A 25,464-nucleotide genomic window follows, 5' to 3' on the forward strand; every position below is an offset into this window, starting at 1 on the left:
TCCCTATTTAAACCATTGGCTTTACAGAAATTACTCAAGTGTACTTCATCAACCCCAAGCATGTCCCCTAGTATTCATGTGGGACTCAAACCCACCCTTTTGTATTAAGGAGTCTCATCAAGTGTCCGTCATGTGTCTGAGTGTAGGATGCAAAGAGCCAGGGCATCCATGAATCACGATGTGTCATTCATGGCCTATGGGCTGACAAAGTGAACAAAGATTTCATTAGGCTTTATTTGAGAAATAAAACTTCAGGACAATGTACTGAAGTGGCTTCAACTGGGACAGGATTGAAAGAGAGAAAGGTGTGATGACTTAACCAAATAAATTATCTAGTAAAACATCTACCTCAGCTACTCACTACGGTGATCACATCTAGATGGTGCCATTTCAATCAACTGTACTTCTTCCACAACCTCAGTTTCAAGCACCCCATCTCTAATCACCGCATTGATTCCTGAAGCTCAGTCTCTCGAGTGCCCAGACTTTAATAATACCTCAACCCTCTGGAGCCTATGATCCATTGAACCTGCCACCTTTGCACTTTTCCCACCTTCCTTTACCATCATAGCCCTCCTAACCCATTTTAAATTCCATGGTCAGTCATTAGAGTCCATCCTTCACACACACCCACAACTTACTGCCTCACTTTGAATTCATGTTCATTAATTTCAAGGGGTTCTTAATACTACCTGGCCATCAGATTCATTTCCCCAGTTCATTGGCTCTCCTATTCTCCTCAAAGACCATTTCACACTTTCCCTCTTTCTTTAAACCTTCCACTCTTCCTCCCCCATGTCACTCTGCTAATGATTTATTTCCCAAGACACACACACAAAAGAAGTACTCAGAAGAGAACTTCTACCACACACTTCTACAGCCACATCCCACAATTTGCCTACCTTCCCCACCATCACATAACCATCTCAGGCCAACGGGAGGGCTCCTCCCTTGCCCTCATCAAAGACCACATTCAGGGATTCTCTACCTGCATCGTTGGTTTTTATCTTTCTTCTAGGATATTGCCCACCTGCCTACAAACATGCTGTTGATTTTTCCTGTCTTAAAAAAACAAAAGAACTGCCTTGAACCCATGCTATACTTTAGCTTCTGCCCTATTTTTCTGTTCCCCTTTAGAGCAATACAAAAGAGTTGTCCATACGACTCTCCCCAGTTTCTGTTCTCCTAGTCTCTCTTGAAACTGCTGCAATTAGGTTTCAAGAAACCTCCTCCATGGAATAGGTTTTGGCCTCCACTATTCCAACGGCCTTCCATGTTGTAAACTCAGTGGCCAATTCTCAGCCATAATCTTCTTGACTCTGACAGCATCGTTTAACATAACTGATCATTTCTTTCTCCTTAAAACACTTTCTTTTCTTGGTTTCCAGGACATTGTGCTCGTGAGGCTTTTTTCCATGAGGCACCTCCTTCTCAGTCGACTTTGCTGAATCCTTTTCTCTCAACCTCTTAACATAGAAGTGCCCCTTAATGTAGAAGAAACCACTGGAAGCTCAGGCCTTGAATCTCTTTTATGTCTACTCCCACTCCTTTGATTTTCCCACCTAGTTTCAAAGCTTTAAGCATATATGCTGATGACTTTCAAATATATGCCTTCAGCCTGCTTACACAGCTGTCCTGAACACTATGCTCATATATCTAACTGCATAATCGAAATCTCCATGTAGATGGGTAATTAATATCACCAATGTAATACATGCAGAGCTGACTGATGTTCTGTCTCCCTAGACCTCTTCTGCCTCAGTCTGCCATATCCTTGTTCAGTCCAAGAATCTTGAAGTCATTCTTGACTCTTTTCTTTCACAGCAAATCTTGCTGTCTTACTCTACCTTCAGATCATAATCAGAATGGGATCACTTCTCATCAACCTCCACTATAATCACCTTGATTCAAACCCCTCTTGTCTTTTGCATGGATTATTGTCATTGCATCCCATCTCCTCTGCCTACTTTTGCCCTTGTCCCACTTTGGTCTACTTTAACACAACTGCCAGAAAACTCCTATTATAGTATGACTCAGGTCATGTCGTTCCTCCTTACAGAGGCATCCAGTGGCATTCTATCTCGTTCTGAGTAAAAGCCAAAGTCTTTGGAATGGGCTTAAGAGCCAACACTATGTGTCCTGCCCCACCTCCCATCCCATGGGTCTCACTGTCCTCCTTCTCACACAGCCCCAGCCACGGGACCACTTCCACAGCAGGACCTTTGCCCTTGCTGGTGCCTCTGCCTGGAATGTGCTTTCTCTAGATATCTACGTGGGCCCAGTCTTCAATTAAACGCCATTTCCTTAAAGAGGCTTTCTCTATCATCTTGTATAAATTTACAAACTCACCCTACCCCCAAACATGTTCTCTCTCCCTTTCCATCTTTCTTTTTCTTCATAGAACTTTCTCCCCTGGCTGGGCGTGGTGGCTCATGCCTATAATTCCAGCACTTTAGGGGGCTGAGGTGAGCGGATTACGAGGTCAGGAGATCAAGACCATCCTGGCTAACACGGTGAAACCCTGTCTCTACTAAAAATACAAAAATTAGCCAGGCATAGTGGCGGGTGCCTGTAGTCCCAGCTACTCGGGAGGCTGAGGCAGGAGAATCACTTGAACCTGGGAGACAGAGGTTGCAGTTGGCTGGGATAGCACCACTGCCCTCCAGCCTGGGCGACAGAGCAAGACTCAGTCTCAAAAAAGAAAAAAAAAAAGAGTTTAGATCTTTCAACTCACTGAAATAGCATTGTTTTGGTTGTTGTTGCTGTTTTGTTTTGTTTTCATAAAAATAAACCTAGCACCAAGTCCTGGCTGAAAAGTCAGGGTCTGTGTCCTTGCTGTTCAGTTTGGAGCAGGCTCGGGTCTGAGAGCAACCCCAAAACTACCATTTCTGATATGCAATTTGATGAGGATGGAGGCAGATGGGATTATCTTTTAAGAAGTGATCTTTAAGAATTGAGCTTTGCCTCTTCCATTTTTGAGACTAAAAGGCTGAACTGAAAAGATAGCGAAGGCTCCGCCTAGTCAAGCCTTTCATAGTTGCCCCGTGAACACATGCCTGGGGCGCTCTTTCTTCCTTTGGCAAAAGTCTGATTCTGTAGCCTCTGGCCATGTTCTGGAGGCGGGACACTCCCCCTGGGAGCCACACCTGCCTTCATCACGCAGTGAGCACACCAAACAGGTTTGCCTGGCTAGACAGCGGCTGAGGTGTCTGCGGCAGAGGGAAGTACAGTCATGCACACGCCCGATGACAGAGCCACCGGTGGACACCTCCACATAAAGGAAGCAATTGCTCTGCTCCCCCCAGGCTTAAAATAAACAGAGTAACTGCACAAAGGTGGATTTCCTGTGCGAGGAGAGCAGGGCTCAGGGACCCCCTCCCAGCCCTGTGCTTGCTTTTGAAATCCTATATTCTTTTTTTTTTTTAAATATGACTCCCAAATTGTGCAAGCTTCAGGCCCCACAAAAACTTAGTTTGCCATGACTATACTAAATTTTGTATATTGTTTCATATACTTACCCATTTGTGTGAAGTACTTTATAAAGTGTTGTTGTTCCCATTTACAGGAAACACAGGCAAGGTTGAGAGATTTAACCTGAGGTCACACAGCTAAATTGTCCATGAACTGTGGCCGCCACTCAGTAGGGCCTAAGGTTTAATTGAACTTGTTTTGATGTCTTTAGGTATATTTACTCATTGTCCTGATTTCAAATGCATCTCCCACATTAAAAGACTTGGCTCGCTTTTATTTTATGCTCATGGAACCATGCAGAACAAACGTGCCAAGTCCTAGCAGTAGAGAGTAATGATGAACCCCAGGAAGCCCAGTCCATTCCATCATCTCTCAGCCTGTTCACATCTATGAAGAGAAATTGCCATTTAGGCCTGTAATCCCAGCTGCCCAGGAGACTGAAGCAGGAGAATCACTGGAACCCAGGAGGCAGAGGCTGCAGTGAGCCAAGATCACGCCACTGCACTCCAACCTGGGTGACAGAGGGAGACTCCATTTCAAAAAAAAAATTGCCATATAGAAGATCTTGTGAAAAGTAGAGAAACCAATGGGAACTAAAATACTTATGTTAAGTTTTTAAAAATCAGTATCAGCTGTATCAGTCTCCACCTAGTTTTTCAGAAGGCTTTTGTCCTCCATAGATGGAACATCTTGATTAATTAACCAAGTCAATGTTTATATAATACTTAGAGTATCTCAGTATCTAAAGAAACTCAGAGAAGAGTTAACATTCATCGTTTCTAACTCTGTGATGAGCACAGACATATTCTGAACTTCTCTCTTCCTAATTCAAAGAGGTTGCAACCTGTTCCCTAGCAAGGGCAGCTGAAAGTAAAGATAATGTCTGCTTGAGTCCAACATGCAGACACATAGGATATACAAATGGTGAAAGCTAACACCAGGGGGAAAATTGTTAAGAACCAGTACACTAGTTACTAGATATATTAGGTGTGATGAATCACTTGGGTGAGGGGCTTATTAAACCCAGACCGTTCTCCGTCCCTCCACCCCTACTGTCTGATTCAGTCGGTCTAGGGTGGGGTTTGACAATGCATTTGTAAGAGGTTTCCGGGCAAGACAGATGTTGCTGGGCCCAGAGCCTCAGTTTGAGAACCACCACTCTTGAAGATGTTTTGCAGTCCACAATCCTGTGCAGATACAAACTTGGTCTTATTACATATTCAACCCACATAAAACTCAGTGCAAGAGCATAATAAAGCCCTCAGTAGTTTCTGACAGACCTTCCTTAGAATGTAATAAGACACCTGTAGACGATCATTGATATGCTTTTGATGTCAACATGGTAAGATCTTTATACTCTGGGCCCTGATTAATGACCAGGCATTTCTTTAAAGCCTCAGATAAGCAATGAGAGCTTGAAATAACCAAAAACTTGCTATGTTGTCATTGGTTTTTGTGTGTGTGTGGTTTTTTGTTGGTTTGTATCTTTTTTGAGACCGAGTCTCACTCTGTTGCCCTGGCTGCAGTGCAGTGGCGCAGTCTCTGCTCACTGCAACCTCTGCCTCCCAGGTTCAAGTGATTCTCCTGCCTCAACCTCCTGAGTAGCTGGGACTACAGGCGCCCACCACCACACCTGGCCAATTTTTTGTATGTTTAGTAGAGATGGGGTTTCACCATGTTGGTCAGGCTGGTCTCAAACTTCTGACCTCAGGTGATCCACCTGCCTTGGCCTCCCAAAGTGCTGGGATTACAGGCGTGAGCCACTGTGCCCGGCCGTCATTGGTTTTATGAGGACAACATCACGTTACACAAGAGTGGCCAACAATGATCAGCCAAAAACTAGAACATGTAAAATAAGCACAGGGAGCGTAAGAGTTCTCTCTGGGAATAGAGACCACAGGGCTGGGTCTCCAGGACATCAATACACAGAGAGGAATGGATGAGAGGAAAACCAGAAAAACTCAGCTTCTCAGTGGCATATCATTGAATCTCTGTCCATGCATTTTCATATCTGGATCCATGTCCCCAAGCTCATTTTCTAGATTATATTCTCTCCAACACAGCTAAAAATATACCCTTTCATACAAATACAATTTGTCCTTCAAAGACTTCTCATAATGAACAGTCCTGAGCATTCATTATATATACATTGATTAGATAGACATAAATATAGATATTTTCCCTGTGCATTTTTAAATTAACATGCTTATGTATTTCTAGTTTATGAAAATACATCTCCTCTATTTTTGTGTGTACAGTAATCTCCAGTTATCCATGGGTTTGCTTTCTGTGGTTTCAGTTAACCTGCAGACAATCATGCTCCAAAAATATCACATGGAAAATCCCAGAAGTAAATAATTCATTTTAAGTTGTGTGCTGTTCTGAGTAGCGTGATAAAATCTTGTGCCATCCTGCTTTGTTCCACCCAGTACATGCATCATCCCCTCGTCTAGTATACCCACAGCATATATGCTACCCTGCCCCTTTGCACGAAGTAGCCATCTCAGCAGACTGCACATATAATATATAATAGGGTTTGGTACTATCTGTGGTTTCAGGCATCCACTGTGGGTCTTGGAACATATCCCCTGTGGATAAGGGGCTGACTACTCTACTGTTTTTTATGTTTTATTTTTTGCTGCCTTCTCTTCTTAAGTTTCATGAAACAGAAAAAAGTTGCCTTTGTCACAGTGTAAAACCCATAGGTACCAGTAGGGTAAGCTACAAGAGCCATGGGTGTTCCAAAAGTATTTGTTGATAATGCATTTTTAAAAAGCAATCATCTATAGGGAGGGGAAAAGGCCATGTCCCCTAAAGCTAATTAGTCTAATGAGCTGTTTGCTTAACATTTCAGCATCATTTTTGAGAGTTTTACATCCATTTGAGAAACCTATTTTTTGTTATTTTTTGTTGCTCTTGGTCAGTGGCATTTTGAGAATCAAAGAAACCTATTTTTGCTTCTTGTAGAAATAACTGATTCCAGGACTAGGGCAGGGAAGGTAGAAGATTAGCCTGAAATGTCTTGATGTGCCAAAAGTAAAACAACACTCAAGAACGACCGGGATGTATCAGAGGATCAAGGAGCCCATCTAAAGACAATCCCAGCAAAAGGAAATAATTGGCAGAATGAAGAGACAACTTACAGAATGGGAGGAAAACTTTGAAAAATATGCATCTGAAAAGGGGTTAAGATCCAGAAATTACAAGGAACTCAAACAACACAATACCAAAAAAGCAAATACGGCTGACCCTTAAACAATGCAGGAGTTAGGGGCGCCGACCCCCATGCAGTCAAAAATTTGCATTGAACTTTTGACTCCCTCTAAACTTAGCTACTAATAGCCTACTATTGACTGAAATCCTGAATGATAACATAAACAGTGAATTAACACATTTTGTATATTACATATCCTCTATGATTACAAGAGTATGCTAGAGAAAATAAAACATTATTAAGAAAATCCTAAGGAAGAAAAAGCACATTTATAATACTGTACTGTATTTATCAATACCATAAATTTACATAATCTGTTTATAAGATGAATCATCTGAAATGGTAGCAGCTACAGCTGCAGACCTTGATCTACAGTACATGTCAAGCAATTCAACTTTCTCCTGTAACATTATGACTTTTCTTTGCTTCTTGGGAGCACTTCCAGTATTACTAGTGGCAGTTCATATGGGTCCGATGCCATTATTCAAGGTTTATGGTATTACACTAAACATGATGACAAAGATGTGGGAATTGCAAGAGATCACTTTTTTCTGTGATACACAATTTACTGAAGAGATGAACGGTTCATGTGGAGATGATTAATGTCATAGGGTATTTTAAGCAGACACTCACAACACTTGTGCTCACAGCAAGAGCAACAGGAGGTGGCAATAAAATCATTACAGTAGTACAGTATGTACTGCAGTAAATGTTACGCAGTTATGATTTAATGCTGCATCTTTGTTTTTTTATGTTTCTCTTGACTATAAATGGCACCACATACAGCCTGTGTTTGTGTGTGTAAATTGTAATAAATTTTAACTTGTTTTTGTTTTTGAGACATAGTCTCACTGTCGCCCAGGCTAGAGTGCAGTGGCGCAATCTCTGCTCACCACAACCTCCTACCTCCGGGTTCAAGCAGTTCTCCTCCCTCAGCCTCCCGAGTAGCTGGGATTACAAGTGCCTGCCCCTGCACCCAGTTAATTTTTCTATTTTTAGTAGAAATGGGGTTTCACCATCTTGGCCAGGCTGGTCTTGAACTCCTGACCTCGTGATCCACCTGCCTTGGCCTCCCAAAGTGCTGGGATTACAGGCATGAGCCACCATGCCCAGCCAACTTTCTTTTTTTTTTTTCTTTGAGATGGAGTTTTCACTCTTGTTGTCCAGGCTGGAGTGCAGTGGTATGATCTCGGCTCACTGCAACCCCCGCCTCCTGGGTTTAAGCGATTCTCCTGCCTCAGCCTCCTGAGCAGCTGGGATTACAGGCATGTGCCACCACACCCGGCTAATTTTGTTTGTATTTTTAGTAGAGACGGGGTTTTACCATTTTGGCCAGGCTGGTCTTGAACTCCTGACCTAAGGTGATCCGCCCTCCTCGGCCTCCCAAAGAGCTGGGATTACAGGTGTGAGCCACTGCACCTGACCTTAACTTTTTATAATAGATTTGTGTATATCTTATGATAGTAAATGATAAAATAGATTAGTATCTTCATATATTTTATGCATTCATGACATACTTAACTTTTTCTTATTTTAAAACTATTTCTAGACTATGCAGTTAATCTGTGAGCTTTTTCAAATCAAACTGCCACTTATCTCCAAAGTATTTTCCAGTGATTCCCGTGCAAACCCACATTGTTCAAGGATCAGCTGTAATCCAATTTATAATGGCAAAGGACTTGAGTAGACATTTCTCAAAAGAAGACATACAAATGACCAACAAGTACATAAAACATGTACTAATCACTAATCATCCAGGAAATGCAAGCCAAAACCACAGTGAGATATCACTTCACCCCAATTAGAATGGCAATTATCAAAAGGGCAAAAACATAACAAATGATGGTGCGGATGTGGAGAAAAAGGAATCCTTACATACTGCTAGTAGGAATGTAAATTGGTACAGCCATTATGGAAAACAGCACAGAGGTTCCTCAAAAGCTGAAAATAGAACTACCACATAATCCAGCAGTCTCACTCCTGGGGCTCTATTTTAAGGAAATAAAATCAGTATGTCAAAGACAAATCTGTACTCCCATGTTTATTGCAGCGCTATTCACAATAGCCAAGATATGGAATTAACCAAAGTATCCAACAATGAATGAAATGATAAATAAAATGTGGTATACAGTATATACACAATGGAATACTACTCAGCCATAAAAATAATGAAATCTTGTCTTTTTTGGCAACATGGATAAAGCTGGAGGACACTGTGTTAAGTGAAATATGCCAGGTAAAGAAAGACAAATACAGCATGATCTCACTTATTTGTGGAATCTAAAAAAGATAATCTCACAGAAGTATAGAGTAGAATTGTGGTTACCAGAATCTGGGGAGAGGAGAGAAGAAGGGCAGATGGGGAGAGATTGGTTAAGAATACAAAATTACAGTTAGATGAGAATAAGTTCTGGTATTCTATAGCACAATAGGGTGACTCTAGTAAATGATATTACAGTGTATATTTCTACATATCTAAATAACTAGAAAAGAGGGGGCTGAATGTTCTCATCACAAAGAAATGATGAATGTTTGAGGTGATGAATATGCTGAACACCATGATTTGATCATCATATATTGTACACATGTATTGAAACTTCCCTCTGTACCCCACAAATAATGTACAATTTTTATGTGTCAATTAAAAACAAAATAAAAAGTGCTCCCACTGGTCAAATACGGGACAATTAGGAATCAAAATAAAAATCAAGAACAATATATTGTACCCTGTTAAATAAAATAAGACCCCATGAATCTAAAATAATACAAATATGTAAGTAAATAAATAAGGGAGAAGCAAAAGCTCTACCTCCAGCATAATGCCAATTAATATATGCCATATAGGCTGGGCGCGGTGGCTCACGCTTGTAATCCCAGCACTTTGGGAGGCTGAGGAGTGTGGATCACGAGGTCAGGACTTCAAGACCAGACTGGCCAAGATGGCGAAACCCTGTCTCTACTGAAAATACAAAAATTAGCCAGGTGTGGGGGCAGGTGGCTGTAATCCAAGCTACTTGGGAGGCTGAAGCAGAGAAGTGCTTGAACCCGGGAGGCAGAGGTTTACTAAATCTTCATTTAGTAGCCATCATCACTGGATACCAAAACTGGTGGACAAAAATGTGGGGAGTAACAGGATATTTATATAGTCTCAGAATATCTTCTCACAAAATACGTATTTATTACATAGTCTCAGAATATCTTCTCACAAAATACGTATTTATTACATAGTCTCAGAATATCTTCTCACAAAATACGTATTTATTACAAAAGGTAACAGAGTAACTTTGCAATGGAGACCTGGAAGACATGACCCTAATCAAATCTCAAAGTTAACATTGCCAGTAATGACTTATGTGCCTCCTGATTCAATGTATTAATAAAAAGAATTCAGCATCACTTCTGTGATCTCCCTGCCAAAAGCTTATAATCTGAATCTAATCAAGAGAAAACATCAGACAGAGCAAATCGAGGCTCATTCTTCAAAATACCCTCGTTCTAAAAAAATGTCAATGTCATGAAATAGAAAGACCAGGAGCTAAAAGAAACAAAGGAGACAAGACAGCTGAACACAACACATGATCCTGGATCTTCTTTTGCTATAAAATGTATTATCAAGGCAAATGGTATATTAGTTTTCTATGACAGTCATAACAAATTACCCAAAACTTAGTGGCTTAAAAGAACACAAAGGGCCAGGAGCAGTAGCTCACGCCTGTAATCCCACCACTTTGGGAGGCCGAGGCGGGTGGATCACCTGAGGTCAGGAGTTTGAGATCAGCCTGACCAACATGGTGAAACCCCATCTCTACTAAAAATACAAAAACTAGCCAGGCATGGTCGTGTGCACCTGTAATCCCAGCTACCTGGGAGGCTGAGGCAGGAGAATTGCTTGAACTTGGGAGGCGGAGATTGCAGTGAGCGGAGATCACACCATTGCACTCTAGCCTGGGCAACAAGAATGAAACTCCGTCTCGAAAAAAAAAAAAAAAAGAACACAAATTTATTATTTTATGGTTCTATAGGTTAAAAGTCAGATGAGGGTCTCTGCGCTAAAATCCCAGTGTCAGCAGATCTGCATTCTTTCTGGAGGCTCCGGGGAAGACCCATTCCCTTTCCCTTCCCAGCTCCTAGAGGCTGCCCCACATTCCTTGGCTCATGCTCCCTTCCTCCTCCTTCAAACCAGCAATTGTTCGGAGTCCTTCTTACATTGTATCCCTCTGATCTCCTTTTCTGTTTTCCTCTTTCTTTTTTCCTTTTTTTTTTTTTTTTTTTGAGACGGAGTCTTGCTCTGTCGCCCAGACTGATCTCATCTCACTGCCCTCCACTTCCCAGGTTCAAGCAATTCTCCTGTCTCAGACTTCCAAGTAGCTGGGACTACAGGCACACACCACTAGGCCTGGCTAATTTTTGTATTTTTAGTAGAGACGGGGTTTCCCCATGTTGGCCAGGCTGGTCTCGAACTTCTGACCTCAGGTGATCCACCCACCTCAGCTTCTCAAAGTGCTGGGATTACAGGCGTGAGCCACCGCGTTCGACTTCTCTCTTCCTCTTCTTATTAGAAGAGCCTTTTGATTACATTGGGCCCACCCAGAGAGTCCAAGAGAATCTCTCTATTTTAAGGTCAGCTGATTTACAATTTAATTACATTAGTAATCTAATGCACTCACAAATTCTAGGAACTGAGAAGTGAACATCTTTGCAGTGGGCATTAGTCTGTCTACCACATATAGTAAAATCTGAATAATGGCTGTAGATTAAAAACACTGCATCAATGTTAATTTCTTGATTTTAACAATTATACTATAATTATGTAAGAATGTTCTCTATCTTTAGGGAATACACATGGAATTATGATGGGTAAAGGAGCATCACCTCTGCAACTTAAAACAGTTTTCTCTCCCTCTCGTTTGTGAGAGCCAGATAAAGCAACAGTAGTAAAATATTAACACTGGGGGAATCTGGGTAAAAAAAAATGGGAATTTTTTTTATTACTCTGAAATTTTTTCGTAAGTCTGAAATTATGTCTTAATACAAAAAATTTAAAAACAAATCCTTGTAAGTAAATTTCCTATATCTAATAAATACTTAAATTTGTGATATATTGTGAATGTCATGTTTATTCAGATGGATATTTCAATATCTCTTTCTAAAACTTTAAGGGTATTTTATTAAGTTGCTTAATGTCATTATCTGCAGTTAACTATGAATATATTATATATTGGGAAGTCTTAAGCATAATATAAAAGTAAAATCAATTATTTTGGACTTCAAATTCCTATTGCCCCATAATTTGGGTATTAATGTCAAATATTCTGATTTTCTGTTACAAAACCCAGTATTACTTTCAAAATGGGGCCTTAGAAAAAAAGATGTTTTAAAGTAGAGAAAAGACTGTACTTTAATTAATAGTACTGTACCACTGTTAATAATGTAAATATACCATAGTTATGTCAGATGCTAATGTTGGGGGAGGTTGGGTGAAGGGTATATGGAAACTCTCTGTACTACCTTTGTAAATCTTCTGCAAAACTAAAATTATTTCAAAATAAAAGGGTTTAACAAGTAGAAAAGAAAAAAATAGTCTTTCATAAAAATACAAAACAATTTCATCATTTATAAAATGCTGTGACAATGGGACTTATTTAAAAGAAGAAAATTGCAAAAATTGATTAAAGTTATTAAAAAGGAGCCAGGCATGGTGCTCATGCCTGTAATCCCAGCACTTTGGGAGGCCAAGGCGGGCGGATCACCTGAGGTTGGGAGTTCGTGACCAGCCTGACCAACATGGAGAAACCGTGTCTCTACTAAAAATACAAAAAATTAGCCAGGCGTGGTGGCGCATGCCTGTAATCCCAGCTACTTAGGAGGCTGAGGTAGGAGAATCACTAGAACCCAGGAGGTGGAGGTTGCAGTGAGTTGGGATTGCACCATTGCACTCCAGCCTGGGCAGCAAGAGCAAAACTCCATCTCAAAAAAAAAAAAAAAGTTATTAAAAAGTAAAAAGAATAGGAAAATGAAAATAGTACAAAAATATTCCAAAGAGGGTTAAAATTTAGGTGAATTCCCTTATTAAGCAAAATTATCTAGGTAAACTAGCCTTATGTGTATTATCCTTGAGTCTAAATAGGGAAAGGGGAAGAAAGGGAGAAACAAGGGCAACAGGAGAGGGGTGTGAACTATGTGGTGTGTGAGTAGGAGGGGGTGTGAGCTGTGTGGTGTGTGAGGGGGAGAGACATGTGAGCTGTGTGGTGTGTAAGCAGGAGAGGGGTGTGAGCTGTGTGGTGTGTTAGAGAGGGGTGTGAGCTGTGTGGTGTGTGAGCGGGAGGGGGGGTGAGCTGTGTGGTGTGTGAGCAAGAGAGGGTGTGAGCTGTGTGGTGTGGGAGGGGGAGAGGGGTATGAGTTGTGTGGTGTGTGAACGGGAGAGGGGTGTGAGCTGTGTGGTGTGTGAGGGGGAGAGGGGTATGAGTTGTGTGGTGTGTGAACGGGAGAGGGGTTTGAGCTGTGTTGGGGGAGAGGGGTGTGAGCTGTGTGATGTGTGAGGGGGAGAAGGGTGTGAGCTGTGTGGTGTGTGAGGAGGAGAGGCGTGTGAGCTGTATGGTGTGTGAGGAGGAGAGGCGTGTGAGCTGTGTGGTGTGTGAGGAGGAGAGGGGTGTGAGCTGTGTGGTGTGTGGGGGGAGAGGGTTGTGAGCTGTGTGGTGTGTGAGGAGAGGGGTGTGAGCTGTGTGGTGTGTGAGGGGGAGAGGTGTGTGAGCTGTGTGGTATGTGAGGGGGAGAGGGGTGTGAGCTGTGTGGTGTGTGAGGGGGAAAGGGGTGTGAGCTGTGTGGTGTGTGAGCGGGAGAGGGGTGTGAGCTGTGTAGTGTGTGAGGGGGCGAGGGGTGTGAGCTGTGTGGTGTGTGAGGGGGAGAGGTGTGTGAGCTGTGTGGTGTGTGAGTGGAAGAGGGGTGTCAGCTGTGTGGTGTGTGAGAAGGAGGGGGGTGTGAGCTGTGTGGTGTGTGAGGGGGAGTAACGTGTGAGTTGTGTGGTGTGTGAGGGGTGTGAACTGTGTGGTGTATGAGCAGGAGAGGGGTGTGAGCTGTGTGGTGTATGAGCAGGAGAGGGGTGTGAGCTGTGTGGTGTATGAGCAGGAGAGGGGTGTGAGCTGTGTGGTGTGTGAGGAGGAGAGGGTTGTGAGCTGTGTGGTGTCTGAGGAGGAGAGGGGTGTGAGCTGTGTGGTGTGTGATGGGGAGAGGGTGTGAGCTGTGTGGTGTGTGAGGGAGAGAGAGTTGTTAGCTGCGTGGCGTGTGAGTGGGAGAGGAGTGTGAGCTGTGTGGTGTGTGGGGGGAGAGGGTTTGAGCTGTGTGGTGTGTGAGCCGGAGAGAGGTGTGAGCTGTGTGGTGTGTGGGAGGAGAGGGGTGTGAGCTGTGTGGTGTGTGAGCGGGAGAGGGTGTGAGCTGTGTGGTGTGTGAGGAGGAGAGGGGTGTGAGCTGTGTGGTGTGTGAGGAAGAGAGGGGTGTGATCTGTGTGGTGTGTGAAGAGAGGGGTGTAGTGTGTGAGGAGAGTGGTGTGAGCTGTGTTGTGTGTGGGGGGCGTGGGGTGTGTGCTGTGTGGTGTGTGGGGGGAGAGGGTGTGAGCTGTGTGGTGTGTGAGGGAGAGAGACTTAGCTGTGTGGTGTGAGTGGGAGAGGGGTGTGAGCTGTGTGGTGTGAGCAGGAGAGATGTGTGATCTGTGTGGTGTGTGAGTGGTAGAGGGGTGTGAGCTGTGTGGTGTGTGAGGAGGAGAGGGGTGTGAGTGTGGTGTGTGAGGAGAGGGGTGTGTGTGTGATGTGTGAGGAGGAGGGGGTGTGAGCTGTGTGGTGTGTGAGAGGGTTGTGAGCTGTGTGGTGTGTGAGGAGGAGAGGTGTGTGAGCTGTGTGGTGTGTGAGGAGAGGGGTGTGAGTGTAGTGTGTGAGGAGGAGAGGGGTGTGAGCTGTGTGGTGTGTGAGGAGGAGAGACGTGTGAGCTGTGTGGTGTGTGAGGGGTGTGAGCTGTGTGGTGTGTGAGGAGAGGGTTGTGAGCTGTGTGGTGTGTGAGGAGGAGAGGGGTGTGAGCTGTGTGGTGTGTGAGGAGAGGGGTGTGAGTGTGGTGTGTGAGGAGAGGGTTGTGAGCTGTGTGGTGTGTGGGGGGAGAGGGGTGTGAGCTGTGTGGTGTGTGAGCGGGAGAGGGTGTGAGCTGTGTGGTGTGTGAGGAGGAGGGGTGTGAGCTGTGTGGTGTGTGAGCAGGGGAGGGGTGTGATCTGTGTGATGTGTGAGCAGGGGAGGGGTGTGAGCTGTATGTGTGGTATGTGAGCAGGATAGGAGCGTGAGCTGTATGGTGTGTGTGGCCCGTTTCTTGAGGACAATCACGTTCCACGTAATAATTTTGCCACTAAGTGGGTCCTTAATATTGCATAAGTTGCTAATATGTTTAAATCCCACCTCGCTGTTTCCAAAAAAGAGATTTGAGGCAGCTTATAATAAAATACAAGTATATTTCCTTCATAAAAGGAAAATGGATCCAAATCGTGAGAGAGAATAAGGCAATGTGCTAAAACAATGGTAAGGGTGGTGGAACAGCAAACCATGCTTTGAATTTCCCCCTTGGCCAAATGAAGACTCTTCAAATGAGGGAGAAATGAAAGAAAATAATCATACACGCTGTCTTGATAATGCCAATCCTTCCTAAGTCCTTCAGAAACTTAGAGGGCAGGCTATCTGAAACCAACGAGGCAAAACTCTCTCCGGCCAGGTTTGATCTCCTGTATCAGTCCAAGTGAGACAGCTCCGAGAGCAGACTGTCTGAGCCACGAAGGATCAGCAAGTTGTAACACACACCTCTCTGACCACGCTGAACATATAATCATTGAAATCATAGCTGTGCCTCCTGAGCCTTTATTTTGGACGCTGGCTCAGCAACCCAGGAACTTATAATCCACACTAGGACAGCACATCTCCCAGACATTTCAGATCATGGCTGATTTGTGCTAACTCTGCAGTAACCCCAACACAGAGACCATGGTTAGGAGGAAAGAAATGTCTGGAAAAAGTGATGGGGATCAACAGAGAAGTGTAAGGAAAATTAGAATAGAATATCCTAGAAGGCACTGAATATTCAGAAAGGAATTGCATTAGAAATTCTTAACATTAACAAAATTAACATGGACAAAATTTGATGGCTGCATCTAGTTACTAAATGACAAAGGATCTCTATATTAGGGCAGATACCATGGGATGGGCCTGAAAAGCATCGGTCTGAAGTTCAAGTGATTTTTTTTGTTAGTAGCCAAGGTGAAAAGAATGATGAGAAGATGGAAGGGTTGTCTTCAAACCAGGCATGTTTCATGGAGAATCACTTAAATTGAGTTGGACTTACTCATGGGAATGATAGTGTAATAGAAGGTCACATTCTTGATCAAGGACCTGATGCTTGCCTTTTTTATAGAAATAAACGAACTATACTAAGTTAATCATAAATAATAACTTTATGGCCAGTATTAATTACAAGGCTTGCTAAAGTGCACATGCAAACAGGATAAAACACCAAATTAATTGGTTGGTTGAAATTTACTGGGATCGTTTCCAGGAATTAGAGAAAAAGGAAATTAATGCTGGGCTGCAGGAGGAACTGTGTGGAAAACCTGCATTGGGAATGGTGGGTCTGAGGCTGGGAGCCGGGGCAATGGGCGCTGCAGACCAGATTGCACTAGCCAGTTGCTGACCACATGGCAGTGTACGTGGTGTGTGCTGTGCCATATAACACAAGACTGTGGCTTTGCTTATCTTCCTGCAAACAAGAGGCCAATCCATACTTAGGTGAGAATGTTGAGAGAGCAGAACGCTGTTAGGAGTTGACAGAGTGCATGAACAAACTGCCATAAGACTCCTTATCTGTGCACAGTAGGAAAAAAGTAACAGGTATGGGAGCATAGGTGGAGAAAGGCTATCTTCTCACTATCATACAACCTGAGTGCCTAGTGTATGTCTCCTAGCCCCAAGGATAACACGAATAACACAGACCCCGATCTTTGGGGGTGGAAGCAAAGCGGGAGGGAAAGATTAGTGGCACCTGAACTATAAAGATGTGTCCAAGGGCCATTCTAGAAGACAGAGCAAAGGTGGGAGAAGTGATGGACACAAGAAGGACTGGCCAATTCCAACACAGGAGGTGATACCTTGACCTCAGGCTTTACTGTACTGGGCAGAGGGAAGAGAGGACATTCAAGGCAGAGAGAGAAGTTAAGGCAAGGACATGGAGGTGTCGTAACTTTTGAAATGTTGATGTTTCTAATACTTGAATTCCTAGTCAGGGCTTTTTGGCTTTTCATTGGATTTAAAGAAAAATAATTCTCTTTATGCATGATTTCTATTATTTAGGATTCATTCACTAATGTAGAACAAATATAGTCATTCTAGGAGACTCGATACGAATACAAGGCACTATAGTTGATCATAGTTCCCCAGTGGAGCCTTGGACAGATAACTTCCTAAAAAGCTTCGTATTTTTTACTCTACTTATTATTAATTTAAACCTGCTTAGTGTGAACAGACAAAATTATCTGCCATTTACAATTCTCTTGTCTCTGTTTTCATAATCTACGTGCCTGGAGAGATCTGATCTTTCCTCGGGCCTGTCCTTCCTTACATTATGAATGTATCCACCTGCTTTCCCACCTCCTCACCTTCCTGGGTACCTGGGGTCTTCTTCAGACATTCCATTTTGAGCTTAATGCAGGTGGAGCTGATGAGTTCAGGTGTATCAAGGGGCTAGGACATTTACTTATTTATGGAGTAAACCTCTGGGGATATTCTGAATCAGATTATGCTAGTAGCAACTTTCGAGAAACTGCTGTCCTGAAAATGACTGATGGAATAGGAGCAAAATTTTAAAATCTCACTCATCACTCTGACAGTAATGATAAAGGACATACAGCTGCATCTGAATTAGTCCTACAAATGAGGGGAAACGGTCCTCAATAAAGGTTAGAAACAGGGCATGTAAGAAAGCTATAATAGTACTAGTAATTAGTGCCCTCTAAAGCTTTCTCCGAGGAAGTCTAATGAGAGGAGTTCAGGTTCTTCTTTACAGGTATCATAGCTATAACAATTCCTAAGATTGGGAAGGTGGTATGGAATCCATGGGGACCCAGGGCAATAAACAGGGCATCGAAGAGTAAAGGGAAGGCGTTTGCAGACCCAAAGCCTTCCTGCTGTCTCTGTAACTCCCAAAGGCCTCACCTGGTCTCAGGTCCCTTCAGATGGGTCCACCCTCCAGAAAGAATGAGGTAAAATTACCCGATTCTAGTAAAATTACCTGACTCTAGCCTGTTAGTTTAGCACATTACTTTTTATTACATCATAGGTTTTTCTCATCATCTAAAGAAACTACCTTAAACTAGACACGTGTGTATTGAGAGACAGAAAGACAACTTTTAACATACATCTGCTAATTTAGGAAGTCCAACAAATTTAAAAATAGTTTTTTGGGTTTTTTTTTGAGACAGAGTCTTGCTTTGCTGCCTTAGTTGGAGTGCAGTGGTACAATCTCAGCTCACTGCACTCCACCTCCCGGGTTCAAGCTATTCTCCTGCCTCAGCCTCCTGAGTAGCTGAGATTACAGGTATGCACCACCATGCTCAGTTAATTTTTGTATTTTTAGTAGAGACTGGGTTTTACCATGTTGGTCAGGCTGGTCTTGAGCTCCTAACCTTAAGTGATCCACCCACCTCAGCCTCCTAAAGTGTTGGGATTACAGGTGTGAGCCACTGTGCCAGGCTGTCAGTTGTTATTGAGTATTGAGGCTACACCAGGGTTCCAGTAAACTACAGCCCATAGGTGCATGGCCTGCAAAGCCTAAAACATTTACTATCTAGCTCTTTACAGAAAAAGTTCACCAACTCCCAGACTACACTGCAGCATCCCAACTTGAGAGAGGCATATATATATACACACACACACATATATACATACATATACTGTATGTATACTGAATTATCAAGAAAATAAGTCACTCAAAGAAGATATTATGTATGGCTTTTCATTCATTATATCTTTTAAAACATCTTATGTCCCCAGTACCACACTCAGGCCACACCAAATATAAAGGGTTACAAATATTCAGATTTTATTATAAATAAAATACTGTTTTTCTTAAAACATAAAAAATGCCAAGTGTTGCATTTTATTAACCACCCTGGAGAGCAAGGCTGCAGAGATTAAGGCAAACAGCTAAAGTGAAGGCACATATAAAAGGTCCACAGTTGGAATTCAAAGGAAAAAATTCAGGGAAAAACAGCAGTATAATAATCCCTGTGTCACCCACCATTCTGCAGCAGCCATCCTGTCAATTACATTACATAAACTACAGATAACTGGAGCTAGACAAAAAAATAATGGCTGTGTTGCAGGAGTGTTAATTAAGGTATCATCTTGTAAAGAACCTTTTATTTTAAAAATAAAATTCTGTTTAAAAAATATACCACACAGGTGGACAAGAAAATAACAAAAAGTAAGTTAAAAGGAAACCAAACCAAACCAAACCACCCCATTGTTGCCTGAGACTTGCTGGAGTGAACTTCACCCAAACTAGCTTGGCAGTCAATCTTCAGTCCTTTTCTGCAACCTTGACCAAATGTATATGTTAGGATGTACCCACTTAATGACATGAACTAGCCAGGAAATGATGATATGAAAACTTGGCAAGAGCACGCCATATCTCCTGCCATTGTAAAAGAGGCCTGGGAGAAGCAGCAGAGTGAAAGCTCAGGAGTGTATCAGGTCAAAACACTTGTGGTAAACTCTGGTATATCCCAAGCAGATGGAAACAGGAAGTGGGATCATCAAGAACTAAGTTACACCACCTCTCCCAGTCTACCCATCAGTAGCATTGTTCCTGATGCCCTAAAAGTGCTCAAAATGCACTCTCTTATAAAATTGACCCATCCAGCTCCAATAGTTGCCAGAAAGGGCATTTCTCCCTCATTCCTGGCTAGTCCCACTATGGCGTCAAAGATCCTCTTCAGTAAACTTTTCTAATCCTACCATAGCTTGTCAACCTGGCATTCCTGCTCTGGAACATTGTAAAACCATCGTGCTGCAGGTTAGGATCATCAGGACTGCAATGGAAGAGGACCCAAGTTACCTCTTCACAGTGGCTGGGTGTGGAGGAAAGCAATGATATTAATTTTAGAGAATGGAGATGCTGCAAACACAAGGCAGAGAGCAAAGTAGTGGGAACAAGTACAATCCAAAGAATTCTAGATGGAAGGGAAGGAGGTATTCAGATACACTGTGCCAGTGAAGAGGAAAAATTGAGCAAAGTGAACAGAGAGTGCCATTCTAGAAATAGGACCAAGTATATTTACATAAATTCCTTATTCTATAATCATGATAAACAAAACACAAAACATTCACACAAAAATATAAATTTGAAATAATTAATAGCACCAGTGTGTCAGATAATAGTTTCTTTCCCCCCACCCCGCCCCTGCTACGCAAAGTACAAAGTTGCATAGTGTTAAAGGCTATATATGAATCTCAAAGGCGGGTTGGTAGGAGGAAGGGGGTGTGTGGCAGGGAATTGTCACATTGTGGTCTTAAAACCACAGATCTGAGGATCAAAAGTTGAGAAGCCCACTAGGAAACTCCACGTAAGGGTCTTCCCTCTACACTTAGAGGGAAGGTTTAGAGTGGATTTAAATCACAAAGTGCAGGAACTCAATAGCATTGGCAGCTGTGTGAAATACTGAGTGCAAGTATTTGCCACCAGGATTTGGCAAACAATGTTTTTTGAGGGATTCTGGAAGATGGAAACATCAGAAGAAAACTGGAGCTAAGGGTCAAATGTCTCATCTCTCTCCAACAGAAGAACAAATGGATACACGGGATTCTGACAGTACAAGCTGCCATCTAAGTTTTATCCCTTTGCCAGAAAAGACTAGGATGAGGAGGCTTGTTTTTCTTCTGCTTTGTCAAGACCTTAGGGATTAACTGTTCTCTGCCAGATACTTAACACTAGTTCCAAGACTAACTAATAAAAAAGCTGTAAGAATTAGTTTGATTTTGAAAATAAAACTTTAGTGGTTATCATATCCCTATTTCTTCTGTGTAAGTTCCGTTTATAAGAATATCAAAAGATGTCTTTTGGTCTATTGGTGAGTGCAAGCTGCCCATCCAGATTTAAATTATCAGCTGCCCAAAGATCTGAAAAAAGTTCATCTTCCTAGTCAATTATTAATATACTAGAAAAATCTTCTTCAGCCATGTTCACCTGGAGACTTTTATAAATAATTGCATCCTGACCCATGGATGGCTCAGTGTCCTACACTCAAAATAGCTAAAAGCACTGATGGATGGCTACCGACATTCTAAACGACCAATACCTTTGGCACAGGATGTTTATTTCCTTTTGCTTAGAAGGAAGAGGGGCAGGAGATGCAGATGCATTTTCTTTATCCATGGACTGGATATACTGGCCATCACAATGCTACTGTTAGTAGCCAAACTTTTCCTTCATAGAAACAAGAGTACTGAGACTGAGGAGGTTCTGCTGGTATCGATGAGACAGGGGAGGGCTACTTGCTCTGCCCCAGCATACACGGGCTCACACGATGTGCTTATGCCACTGTACAGTAATGTAGGATGCCACGTCCTCACGCAAATCAGAAGGGAAAGTGTGGGTAAGGTAGCAACGTGAGTGGAAGAGAGACTTTATTAGATAAAACCCTTTGTTCCCGATTCAGGATGTTTAATTTGCTTCTCTTTAAACTTTGTGACTTTTCCTGGTTCAAAAGGACAGTGATGGACAGCAGCAGAGGAGTGGGGTCTGAAAAATGCAATCTTTGTGTCAAGGCACTCTGTGGCCTCACAACTGCCCCTGTCAGAGGGATGCTGCCTTCCAGCCCTAATGACGCTAGGGCTTTTCAATGGACGGGGTGTTGAAGCAGCCAGATGGTAAGGTCTTCCTGATGTCTTCCAGATTGCGAATGTCCTTCATGATCTCCTCGATATCTCGATTATAGTCCATGATGGCAGCCTCCTGCTTCTTGGCTTCATTCTCCAGGTCAGACACTTTCCTATCAAGATCGCTGACCTTCATTTCATCTTTGGCTTTGTTTAGGGTGCCTTCAATCTCGTTTAGCTTATTCAGGTCCACTGTGTCGAGCTGCCCTGGAGGTCAGAAAGTACACAGAAGAGAACAGACACCTTCAGGAAGAATGATCCCTTCACAAGTACCTCCACTAGTCTCTAGGCCCAGCAGCTGCCACTCTGCACAGGCAGCCCTGCAAATGTAACTTGCAGATTGTCGATGTCACACAATGGTATAAAATACGCAAACCAAGTACAAACGCTGACCTAACCCAGCAGGGATAGGTCTGAGCATATAATTAATATCAAGCTGGGTGTTTTTTTCTGAGACAATGGTTTTTTGCAGAATGTTTCCTAAATGCACAGCTACCATGTTCTAGACCTTAAGCTTCACTTGTGGTTTTGAGGGTCATCTGATAACATTTAATACCTTTTCCAGGTGTATACATGTAAGCTATGTGTCATTTTAGTGCCATCAAAGATACACAAATCTCTAAGATCCCTAATCCCTCAGCTCTTAGAGATTCCAGGGAAGATGGGTTAGTTTTAGAAGCTCACTTTCTGCTTTCAGGAGTTAGACACTATTAGGAGCCTTCCTATGGAAAATGGCCAGGAGTAAAATGCTGAAATAATTTCAATTGGTCTTCACTTTAAGCTTAGCAAGAAAAAGAGGCTCTTTGGAAAGAAATGAAACGTTTCCATAACAAACAAAAGCAGACACAATGGACAGCATTTCATGCATACTTGATTAAAGTCTCACAAAACCATTTTACATCAGTGATTCTCAGATGTTAAATAATTTGCTCAAGTTTGCACAGCTTATAGGCAACAAAGCAAATACACTAACCCGAGTCAGACTAATGTTAAAAGTCTACCTGTTCCACAAAAAGCTTTCTCTTCTAGCTTACTTTCATTTTATATCCATCTGTTGGTACATAACTTATTCTTGACATTTGAGACCAATAAAAAATACCCCTGTAGCCCCCCACCAAAACAAAATGCACCAGGCTTTAAATGCTAGCAAATTAAAATATAATGCCTTGCTACAAAGAGTCCTGGCTAGAGTGCTGACAGTTTATAACGGAGTCCGGTGACAAAAATGCATCTGTCCCAAAATGAAGCCTGCTCCCTATCACCCTACCAAACGGGATTAAAAGAAGGTTTCCGTATGCATAGATTTCCTTGAAAAATCAAGGTTTTTCTCTCTTTTGGCATGAAAGCTTTCCCCTCAACAGATTGTGCTTACTTAGCAAATGAAGAGAATTCCAGGCAGTAAAGTCATGACCAGTTTTAAGTGTTCTTTTTCATTTTTTAAATTGAGACAGGGTTTCGCTCTGTTGTCCAGGGTGGAGCGCAACAGCTCACTATCACCTCAAACTCAAGTGATGCACCTGCTTCAGTCTCCTGAGTACCTAGGACTACAGGCGCATAGCACCACACCCAGCTAATTTTTAAAATATTTTGAAGAGACGAGGTGAGATCTCCACCGCTATATTGCCTAGGCTGGTCTCAAACTCCTGGCCTCAAGCTATCCTCCTTCCATGGCTTCTTAAAGTACTGGGATTACCAGTGTGAGCCATCACACCCAGCCTGTGTTCTTTTATTCTACTATTGAAATTCTTTACTTTAAATCCCTTAAAGATACTGCCAGCAAGATGAGTTAAGAAAAATCACTCTTTAGTTATACAATGATACTGGACCATAAATGCCACCCTAGCTGGCAATATATCTTCAAAATACAAAAAGAAACTCCTCAGACCACAATGTTCTATTTAGGGCAAGGTCCACAGAAGGCACCTAGTAAGTGCTTGTCACATTAACACGGCCTAAAGCCATGATTCAGGTCACACTGTAAAGCTGACAAATCGTCAGTATGGTAAAGAAGCAAGTTGCTCTTAAAGACCCTACTGTGCAAGACAAACACTGATTTTATAAGGCTTTCAAAAATAAGCAAGAGCAAGAGGAAATATTAATAATTTAATTAATGACTTAAACGGGATTCATGTAAACCTGTATCATCTGCTTTTGAGTCAACTGTACTGTATCAGATCCCAAGAACAGTACAAAAGATTCAGAGACTGACAAAAATGACTCTATAGCTACGTACCCAGCTGTTCCAAGAGGTCATTAATAATGCTGAGGAGGCTAGTAACAGAGTTCTTGGCTTTTCTGGCATTGATCTCGGCTTCTTGAGCAGCCTGTGAAGCCTGTAAGGGAAAAATGAGGCAAAAAGTCCTGACTGTATGTTTTCATCTTCTTTAAATCTTTTTTCCCAATGACCCAACAAATTTAAATTTGCGGATTTTCTTCCCTTTTCTAACTTAGGAAATTGAAATCTCTTACTGCCTTTTTTCTTTTCTTCCCCGGTGGGGCTGCTGCATATCTTCATATTGAGGATGTTATTATTTCTACTTCATCAAAGTTACGAGTAGGCAGTCAGGATGCCTACACTCACTAACTCACTATATTTGTATGTCAAAAATTATCTCCTTTTCTCACGTTCTCACTCAATAATATATGGAGGTATATGCATAGTAAAACCTATTAAGCAGAAACAAGTTATTTTTTAAGGATGATTACAGAAACTATGTTTCAGAACCAAAACATGTCCTTCGGGACACTCTTAGGAACTTATTAGAAATGTCCTATTCTTTGAAAATTTTCATAGTTAAGTAAAGCTCTTCTGTAAACTCCCCTTCCACATGCAATGACCCAGCCACAATACCCCTGACACACATACTCGTTTATTGGGGCAATATAATTTACATTTTAAAAACCAAACAAAGGTAAATACACTTGGGAAATTCCATGAAACCTGAACAAATAACTGTGCATGAGTCATAGGAAACAGCAATGGAAGAGGAAGTATCTAAGTACCAGAAAACAGATGTTCTCACAAATAAATCTAGTTGAGATTTAAGTGAGTGGCTTTGAGCCTCTTACCACATAATTGCTTTTCCTAGTTTTGGGTCAGGACAACGTAAACATTTTAGGATCAAAACAATGTGAAGATTTAAAAAAGAACAAGAAAACAAGGCAAAAAAACCTTCACAAATAAATGATTAATCTCTGTCCAAATGGCAGCTGTCCTTATTGAGCATCCACAAACTTGTCTGCGAGTATAAAACGAGGGAGAAAGGACCGTGCCAGGGCCGGCCAAGAGCGATGTCCCTGCATTTAACCTGTGGTCTCCAGCCTCCTCTTTCAAAAGAATGAAGCTATAAACCTTCATTCTTCTGGTTAAAAAATACATTACAGACTCAAATAATACTGGCCAAATGTTGGCCTTTCAGAATTGACAGAAATACAAATGAGATAGTACATGTGAGGGTGGTTTGTTTCCTTAGAAGTTATTTACCAAAAATAATAAAAGATCTTCTTTTACCCTTTGACCTAAACCAAAATCCTTTTTTTGAAGTTCCTAAAGAATACACTGTTTTCTTTTTTCAATATGTTTTAAATCTAATGTTTCTATAACCATATTAAAAATGAAATCCATATATGCTCAACATATGTGAGAAATATCTATTTTTTTAACTTTATATTAATTTTTTTTTTTTTTTTGAGATGTGGCCCAGGCTGGAGTGCAATGGAGTGATCTTGGCTCATCACAACCTCCACCTCCCAAGTTCAAACGATTCTCCTGCCTCAGCCTCCTATGTAGCTGGGATTACAGGCGCCCACCACCATGCCCACCATGTT

At 42.2% G+C, this 25,464-nt stretch overlaps 1 protein-coding gene across 1 annotated transcript in view; it reads right to left on the reverse strand.

Moving 5' to 3' along the window:
- Positions 1–18,775: 18,775 nt before the first annotated feature.
- Positions 18,776–25,464, reverse strand: part of LAMC1 (laminin subunit gamma 1) — a 121,039-nt gene continuing 114,350 nt past the window's right edge. Inside the window, exons 27-28 of the mRNA XM_007989245.3 lie at positions 23,870–23,969; positions 18,776–21,843 (exon numbers count right to left, since the gene is read on the reverse strand). Of these exons, the coding sequence (XP_007987436.3) occupies positions 21,587–21,843; positions 23,870–23,969 (357 nt within the window). The 3' untranslated portion in view covers positions 18,776–21,586. The remainder of the gene's footprint in view (positions 21,844–23,869; positions 23,970–25,464) is intronic.

This window comes from Chlorocebus sabaeus, chromosome 25 (assembly GCF_047675955.1).
Source record: "Chlorocebus sabaeus isolate Y175 chromosome 25, mChlSab1.0.hap1, whole genome shotgun sequence".
Taxonomy (NCBI): domain Eukaryota; kingdom Metazoa; phylum Chordata; class Mammalia; order Primates; family Cercopithecidae; genus Chlorocebus; species Chlorocebus sabaeus.